General features: G+C 46.4%; 2 protein-coding genes across 3 annotated transcripts in view; one reads left to right on the top strand and one right to left on the bottom strand.

Moving 5' to 3' along the window:
• Positions 1–22,229, bottom strand: part of LOC307120608 (histone H3.2) — a gene marked incomplete at its 3' end in the record, with an annotated part of 447,270 nt that overhangs the window by 171,358 nt on the left and 253,683 nt on the right. The window lies entirely within an intron of this gene.
• Positions 1–22,229, top strand: part of LOC307120113 (Fc receptor-like protein 5) — a 315,523-nt gene that overhangs the window by 146,039 nt on the left and 147,255 nt on the right. For both annotated transcript variants that reach the window (XM_079806982.1, XM_079806984.1), the window contains exon 6: positions 21,869–22,147. In XM_079806982.1, the coding sequence (XP_079663108.1) occupies positions 21,869–22,147 (279 nt within the window). The remainder of the gene's footprint in view (positions 1–21,868; positions 22,148–22,229) is intronic.

Here is a 22,229-nt window from a genome sequence, read left to right as displayed (position 1 = left end):
AACTGTGTCCTCAGAGCGCTTCGTCCTGGCGTGGTGACCCAAAGCACCCCTCCAAGGCCTGTAGGTTTTCGTCATCCCTGGTGGCGAAGTCCTATAGAGCTGCGGGGCAGGCCGCCGCTTCTCTTGCAAATACGCAAGTTGCTGTGTGATATGCACGAGAGAGGGGCTGATCCAGGACTCAGCAATGAGTTGCGTGCCGCCACCGACCTTGCTCTCCGGGCGGCGAAGGTGACCGCACGCTCCCTGGGTCAGGTGATGTCCACAAACGTGGTCCAGGAGCGACACCTATGGCTCAACCTGTCCGATATGCGCGACGCTGAGCGAACACGTTTCCTCAAGGCCCCCATATCGCAGGATGGGCTATTCGGCGGAGCGGTCAAGAGCTTCGCCCAACAGTTCTCGGCCGCTCAGAAGCAGACTGAGGCTATAAAATACATCCTGCCCCGGCGGTCAGCTGCTGCCTCCACCCCACCGCCCGCGCAGGTGCCTCAGCCTGTTCGCCGCCGAGGACGCCCTCCCGCGGCTTCCTCCGCCTCTGCTCCACCCAAGCAGCAGCCTCCACCCGGGCCGCGCAGAGGCAGCCGCAGGAAGGCGTCCCAGTCCGCTCCAGCCCCGCAGCCCACGAAGAAACGCCAGGCTAAGCGGCGCTCCTGATGCGGACGGCTCAGGGATGGGCAGTTCTTTCCAGGAGACGGCGGCAGGGCCGCTCCTTCCCCCGGTGGAGGGCCGGGGGAGAATCTTTTGTTCAGCTGCTGGCCCCCGGGTCAGCAGCACCCTAATGTGGTTAAAGAAAGAACTGACAACCCCATCCCTGAGCCCCCAGAGATCGGTGACGGCAGTGCGCGCCACCCTCGGGTCTCGCCACTCTCGTCCCTCTCTGTCGCCAGCCCCCTGGCAGAGCAGACCCCAGTGGAACGCGAGTCCTTCCCTGGTCTCCTCTGTCAGGGCGCAGCCGTTAACCGTGCTCCGACCCGGGGACGCCCAACAGCCTCCCCTGTCCGCGCCGGTAACGCTGCCTCGCTGCCCCACCCAGGGTACGTCTGTCATCCGTATGACCCCGTTGGTGCAGTCTCTGGAAGCCTGGCTTCAGCTTTCGGGGCTGTCCCGCTGGGTTGCCCGGACCATCAGGCTCGGCTACACGATTCAGTTCGCGCAGGCTCCTCCCCGTTACAGGGGAGTCCGCTATACCATGACCGGGGCCCATGCCCCCGTCATGCGTGCGGAGATTGCCACTCTACTGGCGAAGGGTGCGATCGAGCCTGTCCCTCCAGCCGAAATGAGGTCGGGGTTCTACAGCCCCTACTTCATTGTACCCAAGAAAACCGGTGGGTTACGGCCAATCCTGGACCTTCGCATCTTGAACCGATCCCTTCACCGGCTTCCGTTCAAGATGTTGACTGCAAAACGCCTTTTCGAATGCGTTCGTCCGTACGATTGGTTTGCAGCGATCGACCTGAAGGACGCCTACTTCCATGTCTCCATCCTTCCTCGACACAGACCGTTCCTACGGTTTGCTTTCGAGGGGCGGGCATACCAGTACGCAGTTCTCCCATTCGGGTTATCTCTGTCCCCTCGCGTCTTCACGAAGATCGCCGAGGCAGCCCTTGCGCCCCTTTGGCAGCACGGGGTCCGCATCCTGAACTACCTCGACGACTGGCTCATACTAGGCCACTCTCGAGAGCAGGTTTGCGGACACAGAGATCTGGTTCTCCACCACTTAACCCGTCTGGGCCTTCGGGTCAACTGGGAGAAGAGCAAACTTTGCCCCGTGCAGAGGATCTCTTTTCTCGGTATGGAGATCGACTCGGTCGCCATGTACGCGCAGCTTTCGAGCGAGCGCGCGCAGTCTCTGCTGACTTGCCTCCGACAAATCGAGAGCAAGAATGCGGTTCCACTGAAACTATTTCAGAGGCTCCTGGGGCATATGGCATCTGCAGCCGCGGTAACGCCGCTCGGATTGCTTCATATGAGACCGCTTCAGCACTGGCTTCGCGATCGAGTCCCGAGATGGGCATGGCAGTCTGGCACGCTCCGGGTCCAAGTCACTCGGGCCTGCTTACAGACACTCACCCCGTGGTCGAACCTCAGCTTTCTACGGGCCGGTGTGCCCTTAGAACGAGTTTCCAGGCATGTTGTCGTATCGACGGATGCCTCTGCCACGGGCTGGGGTGCCATGTGCAATGGACAAGCAGCCGCGGGCTCCTGGACAGGACCCCAGCGCCTCCTGCATGTCAATTGCCTCGAGTTGCTGGCAGTACGGTTCGCCCTGCACCGCTTCCGAGCGTTGCTGAAGGGCCAACATGTGCTTGTCCGGACAGACAACACGGCCGTAGTAGCGTACATCAACCACCAGGGCGGTCTACGCTCCCGCCGCATGTCTCAACTCGCCCGCCATCTCATCCTATGGAGTCAGAAGCGCCTGAGGTCCCTTCGTGCTGTCCATATTCCGGGAGTCCTGAACCACGCAGCCGACGAGCTCTCGTGGTTTCAGCCTCTCCCGGGAGAATGGAGACTCCATCCCCGGACGGTTCAGCTGATTTGGGAACAGTTCGGCGACGCACAGGTAGACCTGTTTGCCTCCCACGACTCTTCCCACTGCAGCCTGTATTATTCCCTGACCGAGGGCACGCTCGGCACGGATGCACTGGCGCACAGCTGGCCGCGGGGCCTACGCAAATATGCGTTCCCCCCAGTGAGCCTACTCGCACAGCTTCTGTGCAAGATCAGGGAGGACAAGGAGCAGGTCCTTTTGGTCGCCCCGTACTGGCACGGCCGGACCTGGTTCCCCGAACTCATTCTCCTTGCGACAGCCCCTCCCTGGCCTATTCCTCTGAGACCGGACCTCCTTACTCAGAGACGGGGCACCCATTGGCACCCGCGTCCCGACCTTTGGAACCTCCACGTGTGGCTCCTAGACGGGACCCGGCAGGTTTGAGTGGCCTACCACCTACGGTGGTCGCCACCATCACTTCCGCTAGGGCAGAGTCCACTCGGCATGCCTATGCGTTGAAGTGGAACCTCTTCGTCACCTGGTGCTCTTCCCGCCAAGAAGACCCCTGGAAATGCCCGATCGGGTCCGTGCTTGAGTTTCTCCAAGAGGGGCTGGAGCGAAGGCTGTCTCCCTCCACCCTCAAGGTATATGTGGCCGCAATATCTGCCCACCACGATCTCTTGGAGAACAAAAAGGTAAGTCAGCACGACCTGGTCATCAGGTTCCTGAGGGGAGCTAGGAGACTGAATCCTCCTCGCTCTCCTCTCGTACCCTCTTGGGACCTCGCAGTAGTGTTAACTGCTCTGTAGAGACCTCCCTTTGAGCCTTTGCGGTCGGTTGATATTAAGTTTCTGTCTATGAAGACGGCTCTGCTGACCGCATTGGCCTCAGTCAAGAGGGTCGGGGACCTGCAGGCATTTTCGGTTGACGAAGCGTGCCTGGAATTCGGGCCGGCTAACTCTCACGTGATCCTGAGACCCCGGCTTGGATATGTGCCCAAGGTTCCCACCACTCCGTTTAAGGACCAGGTGGTGAACCTGCAAGCGCTGCCTTTGGAGGAGGCAGACCCAGCCTTGGCATTGCTCTGTCCAGTACGCGCCCTTCGCGCCTACGTAGACATGACGCAGTGTTTCAGGACCTCAGACCAGCTCTTTGTCTGTTATGGTGGAGAGCGGAAGGGAAGTGCTCTCTCAAAGCAAAGGCTGTCTCACTGGATAGTGGACACCATTGCTTTGGCTTACCAGCAGCAAGGCCGACCATGTCCCCTTGGTGTGAGGGCACACTCCACCCGGAGTGTGGCTTCCTCTTGGGCTCTAGCGCATGGCGCCTCGCTAGCAGACATCTGCAGAGCTGCAGGCTGGGCGACACCCAACACATTCGCCAGATTCTACAATCTCCGAGTGGAGCCAGTGTCCGACTATGTACTCGCCCCCCCGAGGGGCCGGTGATGGACCAGGTTCAGGTGTCTTCGCTTGCTCGCCACTCCACTCCACGGACTGGATACGTGCGATATTTCCTCAGGTGAGTTCCCCGAGAGCCCTGAGCTCCTCCAGCACTGTCGACGCCGACATCAGTTCAGTCTGCCCTTTCGAGCCCAGACCCTCATGTCCGGCCAGGTGCCCCATGTGCATGGTTCCCTTCCGGCGACCCCCACATGTGTATTTCACCGTAAGTCTCCGCAGTGAGCGGGTTTCTTCCCTTGGCGTGTCCCCGCCACCCCTAGGGTTAAAAATCCACCTTCGGCTGGTACCCTAGAGATCTTCCATATGCAACCCTCTCCGGGTCATATGTGTCTCTTAAGTCCTCCCCACGGGTAGGCATCTTTGGCATTCCCTCACTGGGATATGCTTCCCAGTGTACCTTGGTATTCCTGTGTTAAGTAGGAGTCCTTCGTCCGTACTAGTCTTACGACAGGGTACTCACACTTACGCAGGGCACTGGAAGACAGCTGAGTGGCGGGATTATATTGGGACCCCCATTCGTTAGTCACTAACGTTACGTCGTAGTGACTGAACGAAAGGGAACGTCTCGGTTACGGATGTAACCCTCGTTCCCTGAGGAGGGAACGGAGACGTAACGTCCCCTTGCCACATCGAGCTGTGTTGCCTGGAACGCAGGAGTTCAGTCTTGGCTCCTCAAGCAGGTAACATAATGCGATATTGCCTCGTACTTCCTTATATACTCACGCAGTGAGGCGGAGCTACGTATGCAAATTCCGCATGCCCCATGGCATTGGCACGCCATTGGGCGTTTTCTCAAAACTCGAAGTTGATAGGCTTCTAAGCGAAACCCCCATTCGTTAGTCACTAACGTTACGTCTCCGTTCCCTCCTCAGGGAACGAGGGTTACATCCGTAACCGAGACGTTCTTCTGACTCCAGTGGTTCAACTTTCATGTTATGAAGCGACGAGAATACTTTTGTGCGCAAAAAACAAACAAAAATAACAACTTTATTCGACAATCTCTTCTCTTCGCGTGTGTGTGTGTCAGCATCACACACACACACACACACACACACACACACACACACACACACACACACACACACGTGTCGTGGGGCTCACATGGACAGCATCAGACAATGGTAAGCCGGCGTTCTGATGTTGAACCCGGCAAGGTTATTATAGTTTCGCATTTTTAAATTAGTTTTTATTTTATTATCGTTTTCAATTTTGCTACAAATTTCAGTTTAGTTTTAGTTAGTTTTATAAATTGTTTTTTTAGTTTTAGTTTAGTTTTTATTTTGTAAACACATTTCTATTTAGTTTTTATATATTTAGTTTCAGTTTTAGTTTGAGTAATTATTAGGGCTGAAACGATTCCTTGAGTAACTCGAGTTACTCGAATTCAAAAAATCATTCAAAAATACACAAGCTTTGTGTAATCCATTTAACTACACACAGTCATGTTGCAGAAAGACAATTCTTGTGTGAGGACTAGTGCACACTGCGCGTATTGCGGTTATATCCGCAGGTCAGGTGGGTAAAGTAATAAAAAGTAACATTCTAAAAATTGCGGGTGGATAAGAGAATATTTAAAACGCTTAAGCTTAACATTTGTGGCAGTTCGCGGAACTTCGCCCGTCAGCTGAAGCGATACCAGCACTCGAAACACATAACCAGCATGAATAGAGTTTGCACATGCATCACCGTCATAGTGATGTGTATGTGAAATGTTTAATAGGACTTTATATACTTGATATCTCCGAAATACACCATTGAAATGTTCTCAAAGCTAAGCGCAACAAATAGCAGAACGAGCTGCAACTGTTGTGTGCGCTCCTGCATTCACAGCTGCGTGATTTCATTGATTTGCGTAATTTTAATCTCACACTTTAATCACAGGCTATTTATAGCTCCTAACTTAATAAAACAAGCTGTGTTACTATGATGAACGATTAGCGGGGGGTGGATGCACTTTCACACTGCATGCGGATGTGTGTTCCAGGAGTGGTGCATCTGCAGGAACAGCCTGATCTCATGAAAATGCGTATCTACAGCACAAATTTTATTTATCATGCGATTTCTACACCAAAATGAGTTTTTACGTTGATAAGTTACGCATTTCATGAGAACGTGTTTGCAGGACGCCTCCCCCAGGGGTTATCATGTTCCCTCTGCATGTAATTGCACGTTGACACGGACAGCGATGCAGAAGTATAGATGAAAAATGACGGGTAGACAGGCCCGGTTCCAGAATCAAATCACTGAGGGCAGGGGCGCAACTACCCAGTGCCAGGGGGTATGCAGAAACACCCCCCCCCAAGGGTGCTCCTGAAATAACTGAGGGTGCTCCTGAAATCACTGAGGGTGCTTCTGAAATTAGGGTGCTCTAGTAAAGTGCAGATAGGCTAAGCAACGGCTCCACCATAGCAGTGTACAGTGAGAAATGTATGATTATTTATTTACAAGTCATTTACCAATAATTGGAATTTCAAAAATACAAACCTGGTGTAGTAAAGGTATGTTTGTATGGGAAGAAGGAGGCGGGAACCGGCGAACAATCAAAGTATTTAATAAAACATAAACACAAAATAAAATGGCGGCGACAGCCCCTCACGGTCGACTGCCGCCTACACACACACAAACACAAAATGAAAACAAAAAGGCTGCAGCCCCTCGCGGACGACTGCAGCGTGCACATAACAAAAACGTCCAGGCCTGGTCCTCTCTCGTCCCTCACTGTCGTCACTCCTCCTTTATAGTCCTTCACTCCTCCGCGAGGGCCGAGATCGCTGCGGCGCGCAGCTGGCGCTCATCCTCCCTGATGAGCGCCGCCTCGTCCCGCCCTCACGGTCCCTCGGCCTCGCTGTTCGCCACATACCCCCAACGCCCTTCGCAGGCCGGGGGGTACTCCCGAGCCTGCGCTCTACTCCCCCCCCCCTCCCCGGGGGGGGCCGATCACGGCGGCCGCGGGACCTAGGGGTAAGAACAGCGAGGTGAGAGAACGGAGCGAGGAACATGAGGAGCGACAGAGACGAGAGAGTGGAGAGAGGAGAAAAAAAAAATAAAAAATTCTGGTCCGGTTCCCAGACACACTGCCGCTCGGTCCTCAGCCAGCCGAGAGGCTCTTCCTCGCGGTGCCATGCGGTGGTACTGGACGGCCGGTGGACGGCTCGACACTCCTCCGCCCCCTGGCGGCCGGCGGTGGCTCCTCCTTCCGAGGGCGGCCGGAAGCGAGTCCCCGTCCCGCGCTCCCTGCTCCTCCCCAACCTGGCGGACGGCAGCGCTCCGGCTCCTCCCCAATATGGCGGACGGCAGCAGGCTTCGGCTCCGGGCAAGCGCTGGGGACTCCTTCGCCCCCTCGCGGACGGCAGCCACCCCACCTCGACCCAGGGGCACGGCAGCGAGCTCTCCGTCCCACCGACCTTCATCCGCTCCAGCACCACCGCTTCGGGCAGCCGCTCGCTGACTTCTCTCCTCCGCGCTGCCCGAACTCCGCGGCACCGCGATCCCCCTCAGCTGCGAGGGCTCTTCGACAGCGTGTCCCTCCTTCCTCCCGGGCTTCGGCACCACTGTAGTAAAGGTATGTTTGTATGGGAAGAAGGAGGCGGGAACCGGCGAACAATCAAAGTATTTAATAAAACATAAACACAAAATAAAATGGCGGCGACAGCCCCTCACGGTCGACTGCCGCCTACACACACACAAACACAAAATGAAAACAAAAAGGCTGCAGCCCCTCGCGGACGACTGCAGCGTGCACATAACAAAAACGTCCAGGCCTGGTCCTCTCTCGTCCCTCACTGTCGTCACTCCTCCTTTATAGTCCCTCACTCCTCCGCGAGGGCCGAGATCGCTGCGGCGCGCAGCTGGCGCTCATCCTCCCTGATGAGCGCCGCCTCGTCCCGCCCTCACGGTCCCTCGGCCTCGCTGATCGCCACACCTGGATACAAACATTCTTCAGAATATCATCTTTTGTGTTCAGCAGAACAAAGAAACTCATACAGGTTTGAAACAACCTGAGGGTGAGTAAATGATGACAGAATTTTCATTTTTGGGTGAACTATCCCTTTAAGGCACCACAGGGTCGCTCACAATAATTTGCTGGAGACGTGGATATAAAAAAAAATATACGTTTCATTAAAGATCAAATCTTTTTGCAAAAGCACATAATAAGAATATAATGCACTTTTCACGAGTTCACACTTACATATAATTTATGGAGAGTAGTTTAAATGCGTATTTGGCGTGCTCTCCGGGGGGAGGGCTTCGAGCTCAGAATTTGGCCCGAACCCAGAGTACCCCCCGTATTTGTAAGTGGCTGATAAAATAAAAGTGTGGAGAAGGGTTGGTGGAGGGATGCTAGAAAACTGTCAATGAATGGAGGTAAGACTGCTGCGTGTATATATACCTCTATTGTTGATTAGCTGAGTGCTCTCCACCTGTGTCAATTATCTGAACGTGCTCCTCCCGAACTATGTTTATAAAACATCATTTCACGAGTTCACACTTACATATAATTTATGGAGAGTAATTTAACTGCGTATTTGGCGTGCTGTCCGGGGGGAGGGCTTCGAGCTCGGAATTTGGCCCGAACCCAGAGTACCCCCCAAAAATGTTAAAGCATAGGACAGCCGCCTGGCTAAATACCCCCCCAAAAAAATTAGCTTGGCGGGCTGGCATTCGAGAAGGGCCTGGTTGCTTGACCGGTAGGCCCCTGAGGGTGGTTGTGGCGCATCGTGCCGGGGGATTGCCTGCAAGAGAAAACGGGAAAAGAGAAACATGGGAGAGGCAACAATATTAAAAACATTATTAAACACTTCCTTGCTGCGTGGAAACTTCCCACTCTGCATGGAAACATTGACTCTTCGTACTGCGTGGAAACTTTCCGCTCTTTCGTACTGTGTGGAAACTTTCCGCTCTTTCGTACTGTGTGGAAACTTTCCACTCTTTTGTACTGCGAGGAACTTCCTCTCTTTCATACTGCGAGGAACTTCCTCTCTTTCGTGCTGCGTGGAAACTTTCCACTCTTTCATACTGCGAGGAACTTCCACTCTTTCGTGCTGCGTGGAAACTTTCCACTCTTTCGTTCTGCGTGGAAACTTTCCACTCTTTCGTTCTGCGTGGAAACTTTCCACTCTTTCGTTCTGCGTGGAAACTTTCCACTCTTTCGTTCTGCGTGGAAACTTTCCACTCTTTCGTACTGCGAGGAACTTCCTCTCTTTCGTACTGCGGGGAACTTCCTCTCTTTCATACTGCGAGGAACTTCCTCTCTTTCATACTGCGAGGAACTTCCTCTCTTTCATACTGCGAGGAACTTCCTCTCTTTCGTACTGCGAGGAACTTCCTCTCTTTCGTACTGCGAGGAACTTCGTCTCTTTCGTCCTGCGTGGAAACTTTCCACTCTTTCATACTGCGAGGAACTTCCTCTCTTTCATACTGCGTGGAAACTTTCCACTCTTTCGTACTGCGAGGAACTTCCTCTCTTTCGTACTGCGTGGAAACTTTCCACTCTTTCGTACTGCGAGGAACTTCCTCTCTTTCGTACTGCGTGGAAACTTTCCACTCTTTCGTTCTGCGTGGAAACTTTCCACTCTTTCGTTCTGCGTGGAAACTTTCCACTCTTTCGTTCTGCGTGGAAACTTTCCACTCTTTCGTTCTGCGTGGAAACTTTCCACTCTTTCGTACTGCGAGGAACTTCCTCTCTTTCGTACTGCGAGGAACTTCCTCTCTTTCATACTGCGCGGAACTTCCTCTCTTTCATACTGCGAGGAACTTCCTCTCTTTCATACTGCGAGGAACTTCCTCTCTTTCGTACTGCGAGGAACTTCCTCTCTTTCGTACTGCGAGGAACTTCCTCTCTTTCTTACTGCGAGGAACTTCCTCTCTTTCGTCCTGCGTGGAAACTTTCCACTCTTTCATACTGCGAGGAACTTCCTCTCTTTCATACTGCGTGGAAACTTTCCACTCTTTCGTACTGCGAGGAACTTCCTCTCTTTCGTACTGCGTGGAAACTTTCCACTCTTTCGTACTGCGAGGAACTTCCTCTCTTTCGTACTGCGAGGAACTTCCTCTCTTTCGTACTGCGTGGAAACTTTCTCTCTTTCATACTGCGAGGAACTTCCCCTCTTTCAAACTGCGAGGAACTTCCTCTCTTTCATACTGCGAGGAACTTCCTCTCTTTCATACTGTGAGGAACTTCCTCTCTTTCATACTGCGAGGAACTTCCTCTCTTTCATACTGCGAGGAACTTCCTCTCTTTCATACTGCGAGGAACTTCCTCTCTTTCATACTGCGTGGAAATGTTCCACTCTTTCAAGCTGTGAGGAACTTCCCCCTGTGCTGCGTCCATGGAAACTTTCTATTTCTTATTGGAACCTGAGAACATAAGAAGAAAAAATATGAGTGTTTGATCGGGATATACTCACTGTGTACAAGTCAAAAAGGGTTTGGTGGGCTTTTTTGATGTGGGACCGATTGGTCCGGATATAGCTTTGGAAAGCGTCAGAAGACCATCTCTCGAGAGCTTGGATCTGCTGTTGGGAGAGGCCTGTTTGAGCTGCTGAGGTTGCTACCCCAATACGGAAGGAGTGGCTTGAAAGTTCTTTGCTGGGACCCCTGATAGTTGGAGAACGGATTTGAGGTGTTTCTTTGAGGATACCAGCGTTATAGGTTGTCTGGTGTCGGGACGGGTGGGCTGGGAACTTTGAATCCCTTTGAGCAGAGAGAGGTTGGTGAATTGTTTATCTCGGGGGAGGAATCGCCATACATCAATTGTGGAAAACTGGATGCAGCTCAAGTAACATTTGATGTATTAAGGTAGAAAATAAATGAGGTGATTGAAAGGAGAGAAAAATCATGGAACGGTATGTTTATAAGAGAAGTGAAATGCTTTAAACATCTCCAGGCCGTCATGTAGGATTGAGGTTTCTGGGAAAGAACATCACTGCTTTGGTAGTGGAGAAAATTAGCCATAGAAACTGAACTCCTGTGAAAGCAGAGGGAACATCACTGCTGTAGTAGTGGAGAAAATTAGCCGGAGAAACTGAGCTCCTGTGAGAGCAGAGGGAACAGCACTGCTGTAGTAGGAGAACATTAGCCGGAGAAACTCAGCTCCTGTGGGAGCAGAGGGAACAGCACTGCTGTAGTAGGAGAAAATTAGCTAGAGAAACAAAGCTCCTGTGGGAGCCAAGGGAACAGCACTGCTGTGGCAGTGGAGAAAATTAGCCGGAGAAACTGAACTCCTGAGGGAGCAGAGGGAACAGCACTGCTGTAGTAGGAGAAAATTAGCCGGAGAAACTGGACTCCTGTGGGAGCAGAGGGAACAGCACTGCTGTAGTGGGAGAAAATTAGCTAGAGAAACGAAGCTCCTGTGGGAGCCGAGGGAACAGCACTGCTGTGGCAGTCACTGCATGAAAAATGGGATTTTCGACCCCGTAAACGCCTGTATACTCCTGGAAATCTCCCTAATTTTCGGCAGTTTTCGACAATTTAGAGGCAGCGAACGTCGCGTTCGTCTCTGCCACAAATTGTCGTAAACGAACCATGACGTAGGTGGAGAGCCCGCGGAGGTGCGACGCCTCTAATTTGCATATGAATAGCAGCGAAACCAGAGAGTCAACGGCCAGACTTGAATTTAGACTTGACAGACTTGACACTCACTATTGGCTGAAGCCACTACATTTAAAAAAGAAAAATCCCTCGTGATTGGTTGGCAGATCACTGCAAACCAATCATTATTGGTCCCCCTGGCTCATTATAAATGTAAACCCTAATAATAATAATAAATATATAATTTATGTTGTAATAATTTGTTTCATATTAATGTTATTGTGCTATGAAGTATTCATACCATCAAGGAATATATGGGAAAATTATACGGACCGTGCCGTTTATTCAAAGAAAGAGCTTCATTTATAAGCATCAGTGTTTCCCCTAGGTTTACAGGGGGGGGGGCTAGGCTACTAGTGTCGCGGAGCGGGAGTGTTACGGATACGTGGTGTTGCCATAGACAATAAATTAATTAATTTGGTAAATAAATATAAACAATATATATACTATATTTCAGGGCTCAATGCTAAGGATTTTTTTCAGGGGTTCAAATTTTTACTTGCCCTGTCAGAATTTTCACTGACCCCACCACAAAAAAAAGACAAATAAAATAAAATAGGCCTAGTATTGTTTTTGAGCCATATAAGCTTAATAAATAAGGTTATGACTCTAAAAACTAATATCCTAACTCATATATTTTTTTTATATTGTTAAAGACCGTCAGTAATAAAATAAGAACAAATAATCAAATTATGAGCAAAAGCACAAATAAATAAAGCAGAACAAACATATACAAATGAAATAAACAGTTATTTTCATGTAGGTCAAAACTAGATTGTCAGGTAGCCTACAAAAATAGTAATCAAATGTAAAATATCACTGCATAGTCTGCATAAAATGATATGCCACTGCATATAAATACAGATTAACCCTTATTAAAAGTTATTCAGTCAAGAGCAGTGAGTGATTTATTTATTTTTTGTCTTTTGTTATCTCAATATTTATATAGCCAATGACGATATTTTCCGGCTTTCCATGTGTGTTCACTGTTATACGGTAGGGGGCGCTGTAGCGCATTTCCTGCACGAGAACAGAATCTCCTGATCAAAACACTGCCGAAGAAGCACCGTGCGATATCATGTGTAAGCAGATGCATATGTAAAATAACGCGATCATCACCATTAAACAGCATATAAATCACAACTGCCTAATGTTATTGAATGAAATGTCAACCCAGGACGAATTATAGGACTGTCAAGCTTTGGGGTGTTGATGGACTCCATCTACAACATCTGTGTTTTGTTCATCGTTCGGACGTAACGTAGTCTTTTACAAAAACGTGATTTTTTCAGCTTTATGCTCAAAATGTTGCTTTTTCATGAAACTTGCAACATTCAAGTGTTGATTAAAAAAATAATATATGAAGCTGGAATAAAACAGTGGGTCTGTTCTTTCTTTTTATATATTGCATGTTTAGATATTCTGTGGACCATTAAAACTTGTGAAAATGACCATAAATGCTGGCGGTGACTGGCAAATTTCATGTTTACGTTCATTTAAAAGACCTAACCGACTATGTTTACAATGATACTCAACAAGACAGTCATTTTGATATAATTTTGTGTGAATATTCGCGCGCTGTGAGACGCGTGGCCGTGCGTGTGTGTGTGTGTGTGTGTGTGGTGTGTTGCTGCCCTTCGCGACGAGCAAACTGAGAGACACACTTTCTCGTCTATGAGCGCTTGAATATTTAAATTGGCAAGGCTTAAAAATGCTCAAATGATCAGTTTCCGTGAAGATGCAGCTTTGGCCCGAGTGTCTTTCACGCTGGCACTGAACGATCGGGCAATTCTTATTGCCGACCGTAATGACAAATATTTTTTGTCATTCATTCAGGGGGGGCGGGAGGTCGTTTTGGGAGGGCGGGGCGCCCCCCCCAAAACAATGGTAGGGGAAACACTGAGCATACAGCTTGTTCATTCAAAGAAAGGGCTTCATTTATAAAACACAGCGGTTTACTCAAAGAAAGAGCTTTATTGTTAAACACACAACTATGTACAGTGCAGCAGTAATGTCTCGTAATGTAAAGTTCGGCGTGCTCCAGGCTGCGAGAGGGCGGTGGCCGCACAATCCATCCAGACACCCCGTCAACAAAGCCGTCTTCCTCGTCAAACATGAGTTCAATGGTCGCGGACTTCCAAATGTCCACCTCATCCAGCACACTCTCGCTTCCAGCAACTGTAATACAATCCATAAAGACAATAAGCAACCTGAAAAATACTCACATTGACAAAAAACGGATCTAATATAATAAATCTTACCCTTTTTCTTCTTGATCGACTCCGAGCTAAACTTTGCAGTTTCCGCCTGCGATGTAAGTTCAGGTTGTTTGTATCTGAAGCTCCGGCGTGTCGATTCATAATACGTCTTACAGGCAGCTGGAAAACAATTACATGAGACTGGTATTAATAAAAACAGTCACGGTAAAATTAAACAAGGAATGAGAAACACATTAGAAGTTACTTACACACAATTTCGTCATGATCAGCGGTTAAATCTGGACTCGCGGAAATCGCTCCAAGCAGATAAGAGCTCACGGCTTCGTTATGAGGCGAGGACAGTCTATGAAAACAAAATGTGCAGTTTTAAGCTCGGATCTATTAACGCATCCATTTCCTTATACAGCTGAATAAAAGCATATTCTTTAAATCGTAACATTACCCATGCTCTGGTTCATAGCGCCTGCAGTTTGCCTCAGAGTTGTGAAGACGAAGACAGCCTCCTGAAAATGAGTCCAAAAAGTTTGTCGCGTCCATGCAGAGATTGAGTTGAAGACGGTGTCCTGTCATTGTTGATCACGAAAAAGGAAAGCAGCTAAAAACATAAAAAAAAGTTTAAAGCTCGTCTTCTACGCGTCATAGCCATGACCTCGACCTCGCACCTCATTGGACTAGGGCTCTAATATGGAACGCGCCCAGGGCCAAATCTCTTTATACGAAACGCGTGACTTAAAGGTCCCATGGCATGAAATTTTCATTTTATGAGGTTTTTCAACATTAATATGAGTTCCCCTAGCCTGAATATTGTCCCCAAGTGGATAGAAATGTTGATCGGTGTAAAACCGAGTTGTGGCTGTCTTTCTCTGCCTTTGAGAAAATGACAGGCCAGACTAGCCAATCCTGAAGTCTCCTGGTTTGACGTCCAAGCAGGCACGGTTTCCTCCCTTTCCTCCGCCCAGAGAATCTGGCACGCCCATGCAAACGCTCGTCGAGAGATCATTGCATCATTGCTTGTGAACGAGTGAACGCTGGCAGTTTCTCAGTGTTTGGATGTACAAATGAAAACAGAAGTCTTTTTTCAGTTCCTTCTGATCTGTGATCAGTGATTTCTGATGTGTAGCTAATTATTTATTATTCGTGCACACAATGCGGCTTCTCTCTCTCCAGACAGAACGGTGTTTTCGTGTTTTATATCTTGTGAGTCAGTGTTTTTGTACGTCCTCGTCGCGTCTATCGGTTCTAAAATGTGCATACAGTCATGAGTTTCTGCTCAACATCAGCAGAGATAAACCTCACACACGCCGAAGCTCGGCCTTCAACATCCCCGACCCACAGTAACAGTTACTGCATCTGGCCCACAGCGGAGGCACCAAACGCGGCGTGAGATTAAGCAGAAGGGGGGTAAGCTTGAGCATATCCGGGCTAGCCAGCCTAGCCCCACAATAAACTGGATTACATCCGATTACTGCTGTTGTGTCTTTGTTTGCGCTGTGTACTCAACGCGCGTCACTGACGCTTTTATTTTATTTTAAAAATAATGCTATTATCAACACTTACTTTTAACTCGTTCATCTCGACAGCTGTAATGGTACTTTGCATGTGTTACAAAGTTGGTAGAATAATGATGAAGAGACGGACTCGGTGTGACTGTTTATTCAGAACTCTCAGATACAAACACAATAAACTCGCGCTGACTGACAGCGCTCTCATAACTCAGTAGTTACTATAAATAACTTTGTTAGCAATCGCTGAGCTCAGTCTCTGATACATTAGTGATGTCCGGTTCGCGAACGATCTTTCTTTTGAACCAGTTCTTTTTAGTGAACCGAATCAGTTCACCAAATCGGACTGAATCGTTCTAAACGGTTCGCGTCTCCAGTCAGCGCTGATCCATAATTTACTAAAGTTACTAACTTTCTGACATGAGTGACAGTCCCTCCGACTAGAAATAGACTAATAACCTAAAGTATATGCTGTAACTAAAACAGTTCAGACATGCTGAGAACTGATGTGAAGTGAACTCAGGTCCATCCGTCTCCCTGGCAGACTCGTGCCTGCTCGTGCCTCGATAAACCACGCCCCCTCCGCTCATATAAAATGCAAAGATGTCAGCCAATCACAACAGTGGGTGTTTTTACTGAAGTCTCACAGCAGACACGCCTCTTGAAGCAGGGCAGTCAGCCACAGGGCAAACATCAGTATTGAAAAAATGCCTTTTATTTCTAAATTATGACATTTTATGATGTAAAAGTCATACTAACAATATAAGTACAGCTCAGGAAACATTATAAAATAATAGAAAAATGCCATGCCATGGGACCTTTAAGACCGTTTCAACACGCCCTGTTTTCCGCTTCAACGCAGCAATTTTTTACATGTTTCTTTTGTATGTGTAGACACGCACATTCTGGTCGTGTAACAGGCATACACACACAGTCGACGCACAGTTTTAACATGTTAAGAAGACACATTTGAACGGGTTTCTTAACGCGCACATTCTGTACATGTCGAAGTGTAATATTTTTCTTTTTTAAAGCAGACTTACCTTTAGATGTAGCCAAGGCTACATACATATTAATATAAGATATTAATTAATTGCTTAACTGACTACTGTGCTAGAGTAAAGTAGCCTAATGTTACAATGTATATTAAGTAAATGCTTAATATTATACAATTATTATAATTTATCTAATTGGGTTATTGTTTGTTTTTTAAAGTTAGGCTATATATAATTTCTAAAAGTATATATAGGCTAATTTACACAGCACATATTTATAACTGAAAACACACACACACACAACTTTATTCACTTTCACATAATAATGTTTTTGTAATTTGGTGTTTAGTTTGTTGTATAGTTTGTTTATACTGTTCTGTCTCTGTTTTGTTTCCAGGAACATCTGATGAGTGCTATAATAAAATGACTTCATTATATTTAAAATATGTTTTGATATTCATTTTATTTATATTATTAATATTTTATTTACCCATAAACGTGTCTTTAGGAAGCCATAAGTTATAGAGACAAGAATAACTTTTGCCATTTAAATGTCACATTCATTTACTGAGGACCCATACAGCCAATGATCATGTGTGAAAACACATACATAAATTGATCACTTAGAAATCAAAACTAAGGTTTGAGAAAGAAAGAATATGCATACAACAAAATATATTGTTTCATAGCAGCTTCAGTAACAAGTTCAAAACAAATTCTGCTGTAAACCGGCTCTAACAAGCCAATATAGTGTCAATATTCAGCTCAAGTGACTTCAGTGTTGATTCAGTTCAGTTGATTTCAGTTCAACTGTAAATTCCTCAGTTGTGCATTGTGTGTAGTTAGATATATGCAAAAACAACATTTTTGGAAATAGTTAAAATAGTTTTGCACAAAGTGTTGCTTTTGCAAGAGATGTCTGATGTTTTGTGTGTAGAGTTACAAGAAATGGAGCCATATTTTCAGAAATTGTGTGTAAGCAATTAGATAAAACTGTAAATGAATCCAGTTTATTTTAGTTCAGGACTCATAGTCCAGGTGTTAGTAATCTGTGCTTAATCTTTGTTCCAGGCAACAATTTTTTAACTCACGATTAAATAGATTAAGGCCTACTCTTGGCATAATTTAAACCCTGTCCAGGAAACCACCTCTTGAAAATCTGCATTGATAATTCATAAAATGTGGTGTGAGCTCAATTTAAATGACAATTACAGAAAAACACAATCTGACTTAACTATAAACAAACAAACTTTATAATAGCCATTTAAAAAATCATTCACAGTGCAGGGTGGAAAAATTAATGTTGGTATGTAAACTGTATGCTTTACTTGATTTATTTGTGTGCTTTGGTTCATTGTCTTGTTGCATCACATAACCTCTCTAAAGGTTGAAGACATGAACTGCTGTCCTGTATTTTTTTATTTTTTTTACATAACATTGGTTATTGCTAATGACATACAGAGTAATTAATCTACACTGTGAGCCCGGACAAGTTGAATCTACTTAAAAAATTGGAGCAAACTGGTTGCCCTAAAAATTTAGTAATGTGAACTAAAACGAGTACATTTAACTTAAATTTAAGTTAACATTTTAACTTAAACTTTAAACTTGTTTTAGTCAAAAAAATTCAGAACCTAGATAAAACTCCCCCTGCTGCTACTCTGATTTGCACTTGTGTAGCTCACAGCATGTTCATTTACATGATAAAGCCTCCCCTAGAATTAAGGGGAGGGGGGGTCATGGGGGGACAACTGCCAAGCAAGGCCCACATCAATTTCCGACAATTTACGGCAGTTTTCGGATTGCAAATTGCCGTGCACAGTCGTAAACCTGAAGTTTCACGGCAATCTACAGTGTCACATACTGACGAAAATCCCACTTTTCATGCAGTGAGTGGAGAAAAATAGCCAGAGAAACTGAGCTCCAGTGGGAGAAAAAGGAGAAAAAGTTAGATGGACAAATGGAGAAGCGCATTGTGTAACCGAAAGGACTCTTATTTTGAAATGTTTATGCCTTATTATTGCAGGATGCTCATTCAAATTCATATGAGAGAGATAAAACAACAACAACCTTTATATCTATAGCACGTTTAAAAACGACATGAGTTGACCAAAGTGCTTTACGCTCTCAACGGTACTAATAAAGCATTGACAAAACACCCCTACATCAACACGCAAAACACAAACACACATCTCAAACTCCCAGTCCTTATGGGCAGTTTTAAGCAAGAGAGAAGAGATGTGTTTTCAACACAGATTTAAAATGTCCTAACAAGTCACAAGATCTGATATGCCGAGGGAGGCTATTCCAGAGGCGTGGCGCAGCCAAAGAGAAAATACAGTCTTACAACTGTATACACCGTTTTCTTTACAGTGATTTATATCGTAATATGTTGTCGTTGATACGAATTCGCTTTGCATAAATGTATGCTATTCATTGATTGTGAAATGCTCTGAACTGAAGCATTGTTCAAGCCAGTAGAACGCACAACGGTGCCACATTCAGGTTTTGAAACGTGATCGCTCACGTTAATTCAGTGAAATCATAGCCTTTGAATTTCTTCTGTCTTAATAAGATGGTAGGCTATAACTAATACAATTGGCTAATACAATTGATATGCTTGTTATACAATAGCCTGCCCTACTATAAGGTATTGATGTTTACATTTAAGAAAGCGGGTGCTCCCAAATACATTGTTCAGTTCGCACACGTCTATTTATAGTCACAAAAGCGAGTATGGTCGCACTGTGTTGAGCCCTGTGTGACCGAGCTTATGTGAGCGTCAAGTTGAGAAGTATTGAATCAAGGCGGTGATTATCCGCTGATTCAAACTGGTAGCTGATTGTTTGGCGTAATATGCCCTGTTGCATTGACAGCATTTTAGTGATTTAGCCTCACAATACGTTCGCTCGCTTTACCAGCAGCAAGTAAATTGATCGTTCATCACCACGGCGACCGCGTGCGCATACATGATGAACGCACTTCTCCTGTGTGAAAAGTATCTGTCTGTACTGTTGTACACAGAGGCGGAAAGATCGCAAGAAAAAGTAAAAGAGTTGTAATACTTTATCTTAAGACAGGAACTGTTGTAGTTCTCCCTGTTGCAAGTCTGTGCTGTGTGCACTCCTTTACACTGTCCGAGCACTGCTCTCGCGGTTGGCTCGTGAATGCTTATGGAAGCGGCCGAAAGGGGTTTTTAGATAGCTTATAAATTTGTAGGGGAAAAGATTTTAGTATTGTAGAGTTGCTTCGAGCCGTGTAGACAGTGTGGGCGGGCGGGGCGAAGTGCCGTCCGTGCTAGAAAACTGTCAATGAATGGAGGTAAGACTGCTGCGTGTATATATACCTCTTACTGTTGATTAGCTGAGTGCTCTCCACCTGTGTCAATTATCTGAACGTGCTCCTCCCGAACTATGTTTATAAAACATCATATCAAAAGGGAAAAGCAATTCAATTACACAGTTCGACACATCAACAGGGATAGACCTGACGTTTGGAGCTCAATATAAAAGAGCCACGGCGTGACAGCAGGGGATACAGGGCACGTGAAGGCCTCCACAGCAAATCACCTTCCCATGCACCTGTGCTCACTCACACACACACACACACACACCACAAGCCACAGCAACACTCGTGCAGGTTAAGACCGCCACCAACCCCCCCCCCCCCCCCCCCCCCCCCGCCTTAGGCACTCGGCTCCTACAAGCAAGCACAAATATATTACAAACAAACCACAAAGAAACACTAACAAGTAAGAAAAATTAGTCAGTTCACAACAGTAAAACCAGAACTGATGTTCTAGTCACAACTGAAACAGATTACCAAGAATTAAATAAATAATCTGATGAAAACACAAACTGAGAAGAACTTAACAAAAATAAAGATAACCTGAAGAAGAACTCACATGAAAGGTAATTCAAGAACAAAAACAATAAACAAAATAATATGCACCAACTTACCCTATAATACAAAATGATAAATCTAATACAAAACAAACAAGACTCTCATTAATACATCCCTCCTTCCCAGCATACTACTGAAAATAAGGAAAGGGGAAAAGAATTAAGTATAAATCCACAACTAAACTCCAATAAACACAAAACAGAATCAAGTAAACAAAAGCAAACAACAACTCAAACAAAATCATTAAATAAAGTACAATTAACTTCCATGAAGCACCCAGTAGCTCAGTGGACCTGAACCAAATCGGTACATTAACTCTGATAATAACACCTACCGGCAAAGCAAACGGCGTCCCTGAGCGATCGCTCCACACACCCCCACTGCAAGAAGACCAATCCCTCAGACACGGCTGGTCTGTGTTTACAGTATCTGCAAATAAATAATACTGTAATCAACGAGACAAACGCTGCAATATTAACCGGGATTAATTAAATCAGTTTATACCTCTGAAGTATAGAGACAGAGCGTATTTAGGCCACGCCCACACCGGGGGGGGGGGGGACTCTAACGCTCTCCATTGACTTTGCATTGCGTGAGGCTGCCTCCTTATCATTTCGGGCTTATAACAAAAACAGAACAATGTCTGAAAGCTGATATGTGACAGTGTACAGCAAACAAGCTAAAAAACACAGAAATAAGGTTTTATAAGCTGTTGACCCAAAAAAATGTGCATTTAAGGAGAAAAAAGTGGATAAAGGCAATAAAATGTGAAGCTTCAGCAGGAAGAATGGGTGAATTTTGGGATCCTGACACTCAGTATGTCTCAGTGTGCCTCAGTGTGCAGTAAACATTTCACTGTTAAGTCAAATATCCAAATGTCAGTTTTGTATATTTCCTGTCTCTGATTACGTTCCCCTCCAGTGGGTGTAGTTCTCAGTGTAATATAACATGTCTCAATGGCCTGTATCCACTTTTTTGTCAACAGCTTATCAAAACTTCTGGGTTTTTTGTTTTTTTAGCTTGTTTGCTGTACACTTTGTCACATATCCGCTTTTAGACATTGTTCTGTTTTTGTTAAGTCAGAAACGAAAAGGAGGCGTATCACACAATGAAAAGTCAATGGAGAGCGTTAGATTGTTTCCCCCCCGGTGTGGGCTTGGTCTTCAGATTATGACGCGTGTCGCTCTGTCTCTATAACAGCGGTCAAACAATGCAAATTCACAAACATACCGTAAATATACGATCTCTGATAACCGGATCGGTCAATTAGTTAACGGCATATTTCAGTCATATTTCAGCTGCGGGCTCATTCATTCTAATGATCATTTAAAATCAATATTTGAGGTTCAACACTTTTCTTATGCTCTTCAGCCACATCTGTTCTTATAAGAGGACTGAAGCAATTCACTTTTAGTCATTATTTTTCTGTTCAGATGCAGGAGTACATATTAAAATTTAGTAGCAAGTTCTCTATTTTAGTATTGTCTGCATATTATGCACTAACAACCTGTCGAACAACCTCTACAATATTATTACTCTGATATTTGCTGTTCCATGTGCATCAACATTAAGTCGTCTTTTTCTGGGCAAAGACTCAGAATCAAGCCAGACTGAGTTTTCTGTTGCAGACAAATACTCAATGATGTGTGTAACGCAGCTGAACTCTGACTCTTGAGGATCTGAATCTGTTCTTGTTCTCCTGCAGATCTAAAGCCGAAGCCTGAACTCACATCAGATCCTGCAGGAGTTGCACTGACAGGAAACACAGTGACTTTGACCTGTGGCATGGGTCCGTCCACTGGACACTGGGACTTTTACTGGTACAAACACACACTGAACCCTGAGACAGAGAAGACAGACACAAACCCCTACAGACTGAAGATTGATTCAGTGTCTGATGGAGGCCAGTACTGGTGTAGAGCTGGAAGAGGGAAAGCAGTCTATTACACACAATACAGTGATGCACTGTGGGTAAATGTTACAGGTGAGAGAGAATGTAGTGTGTGATGCAACATATACAGATCAGAGACAATATCTACACAACATCTAAAACTATAAATGCAATA

Source organism: Gobio gobio (genome assembly GCF_949357685.1).
Source record: "Gobio gobio genome assembly, chromosome: 2".
NCBI classification, from domain to species: Eukaryota; Metazoa; Chordata; class Actinopteri; order Cypriniformes; family Gobionidae; genus Gobio; species Gobio gobio.
Note: the sequence above shows the minus strand (reverse complement) of the source record. Positions and strands in the feature narration are given on the sequence as shown.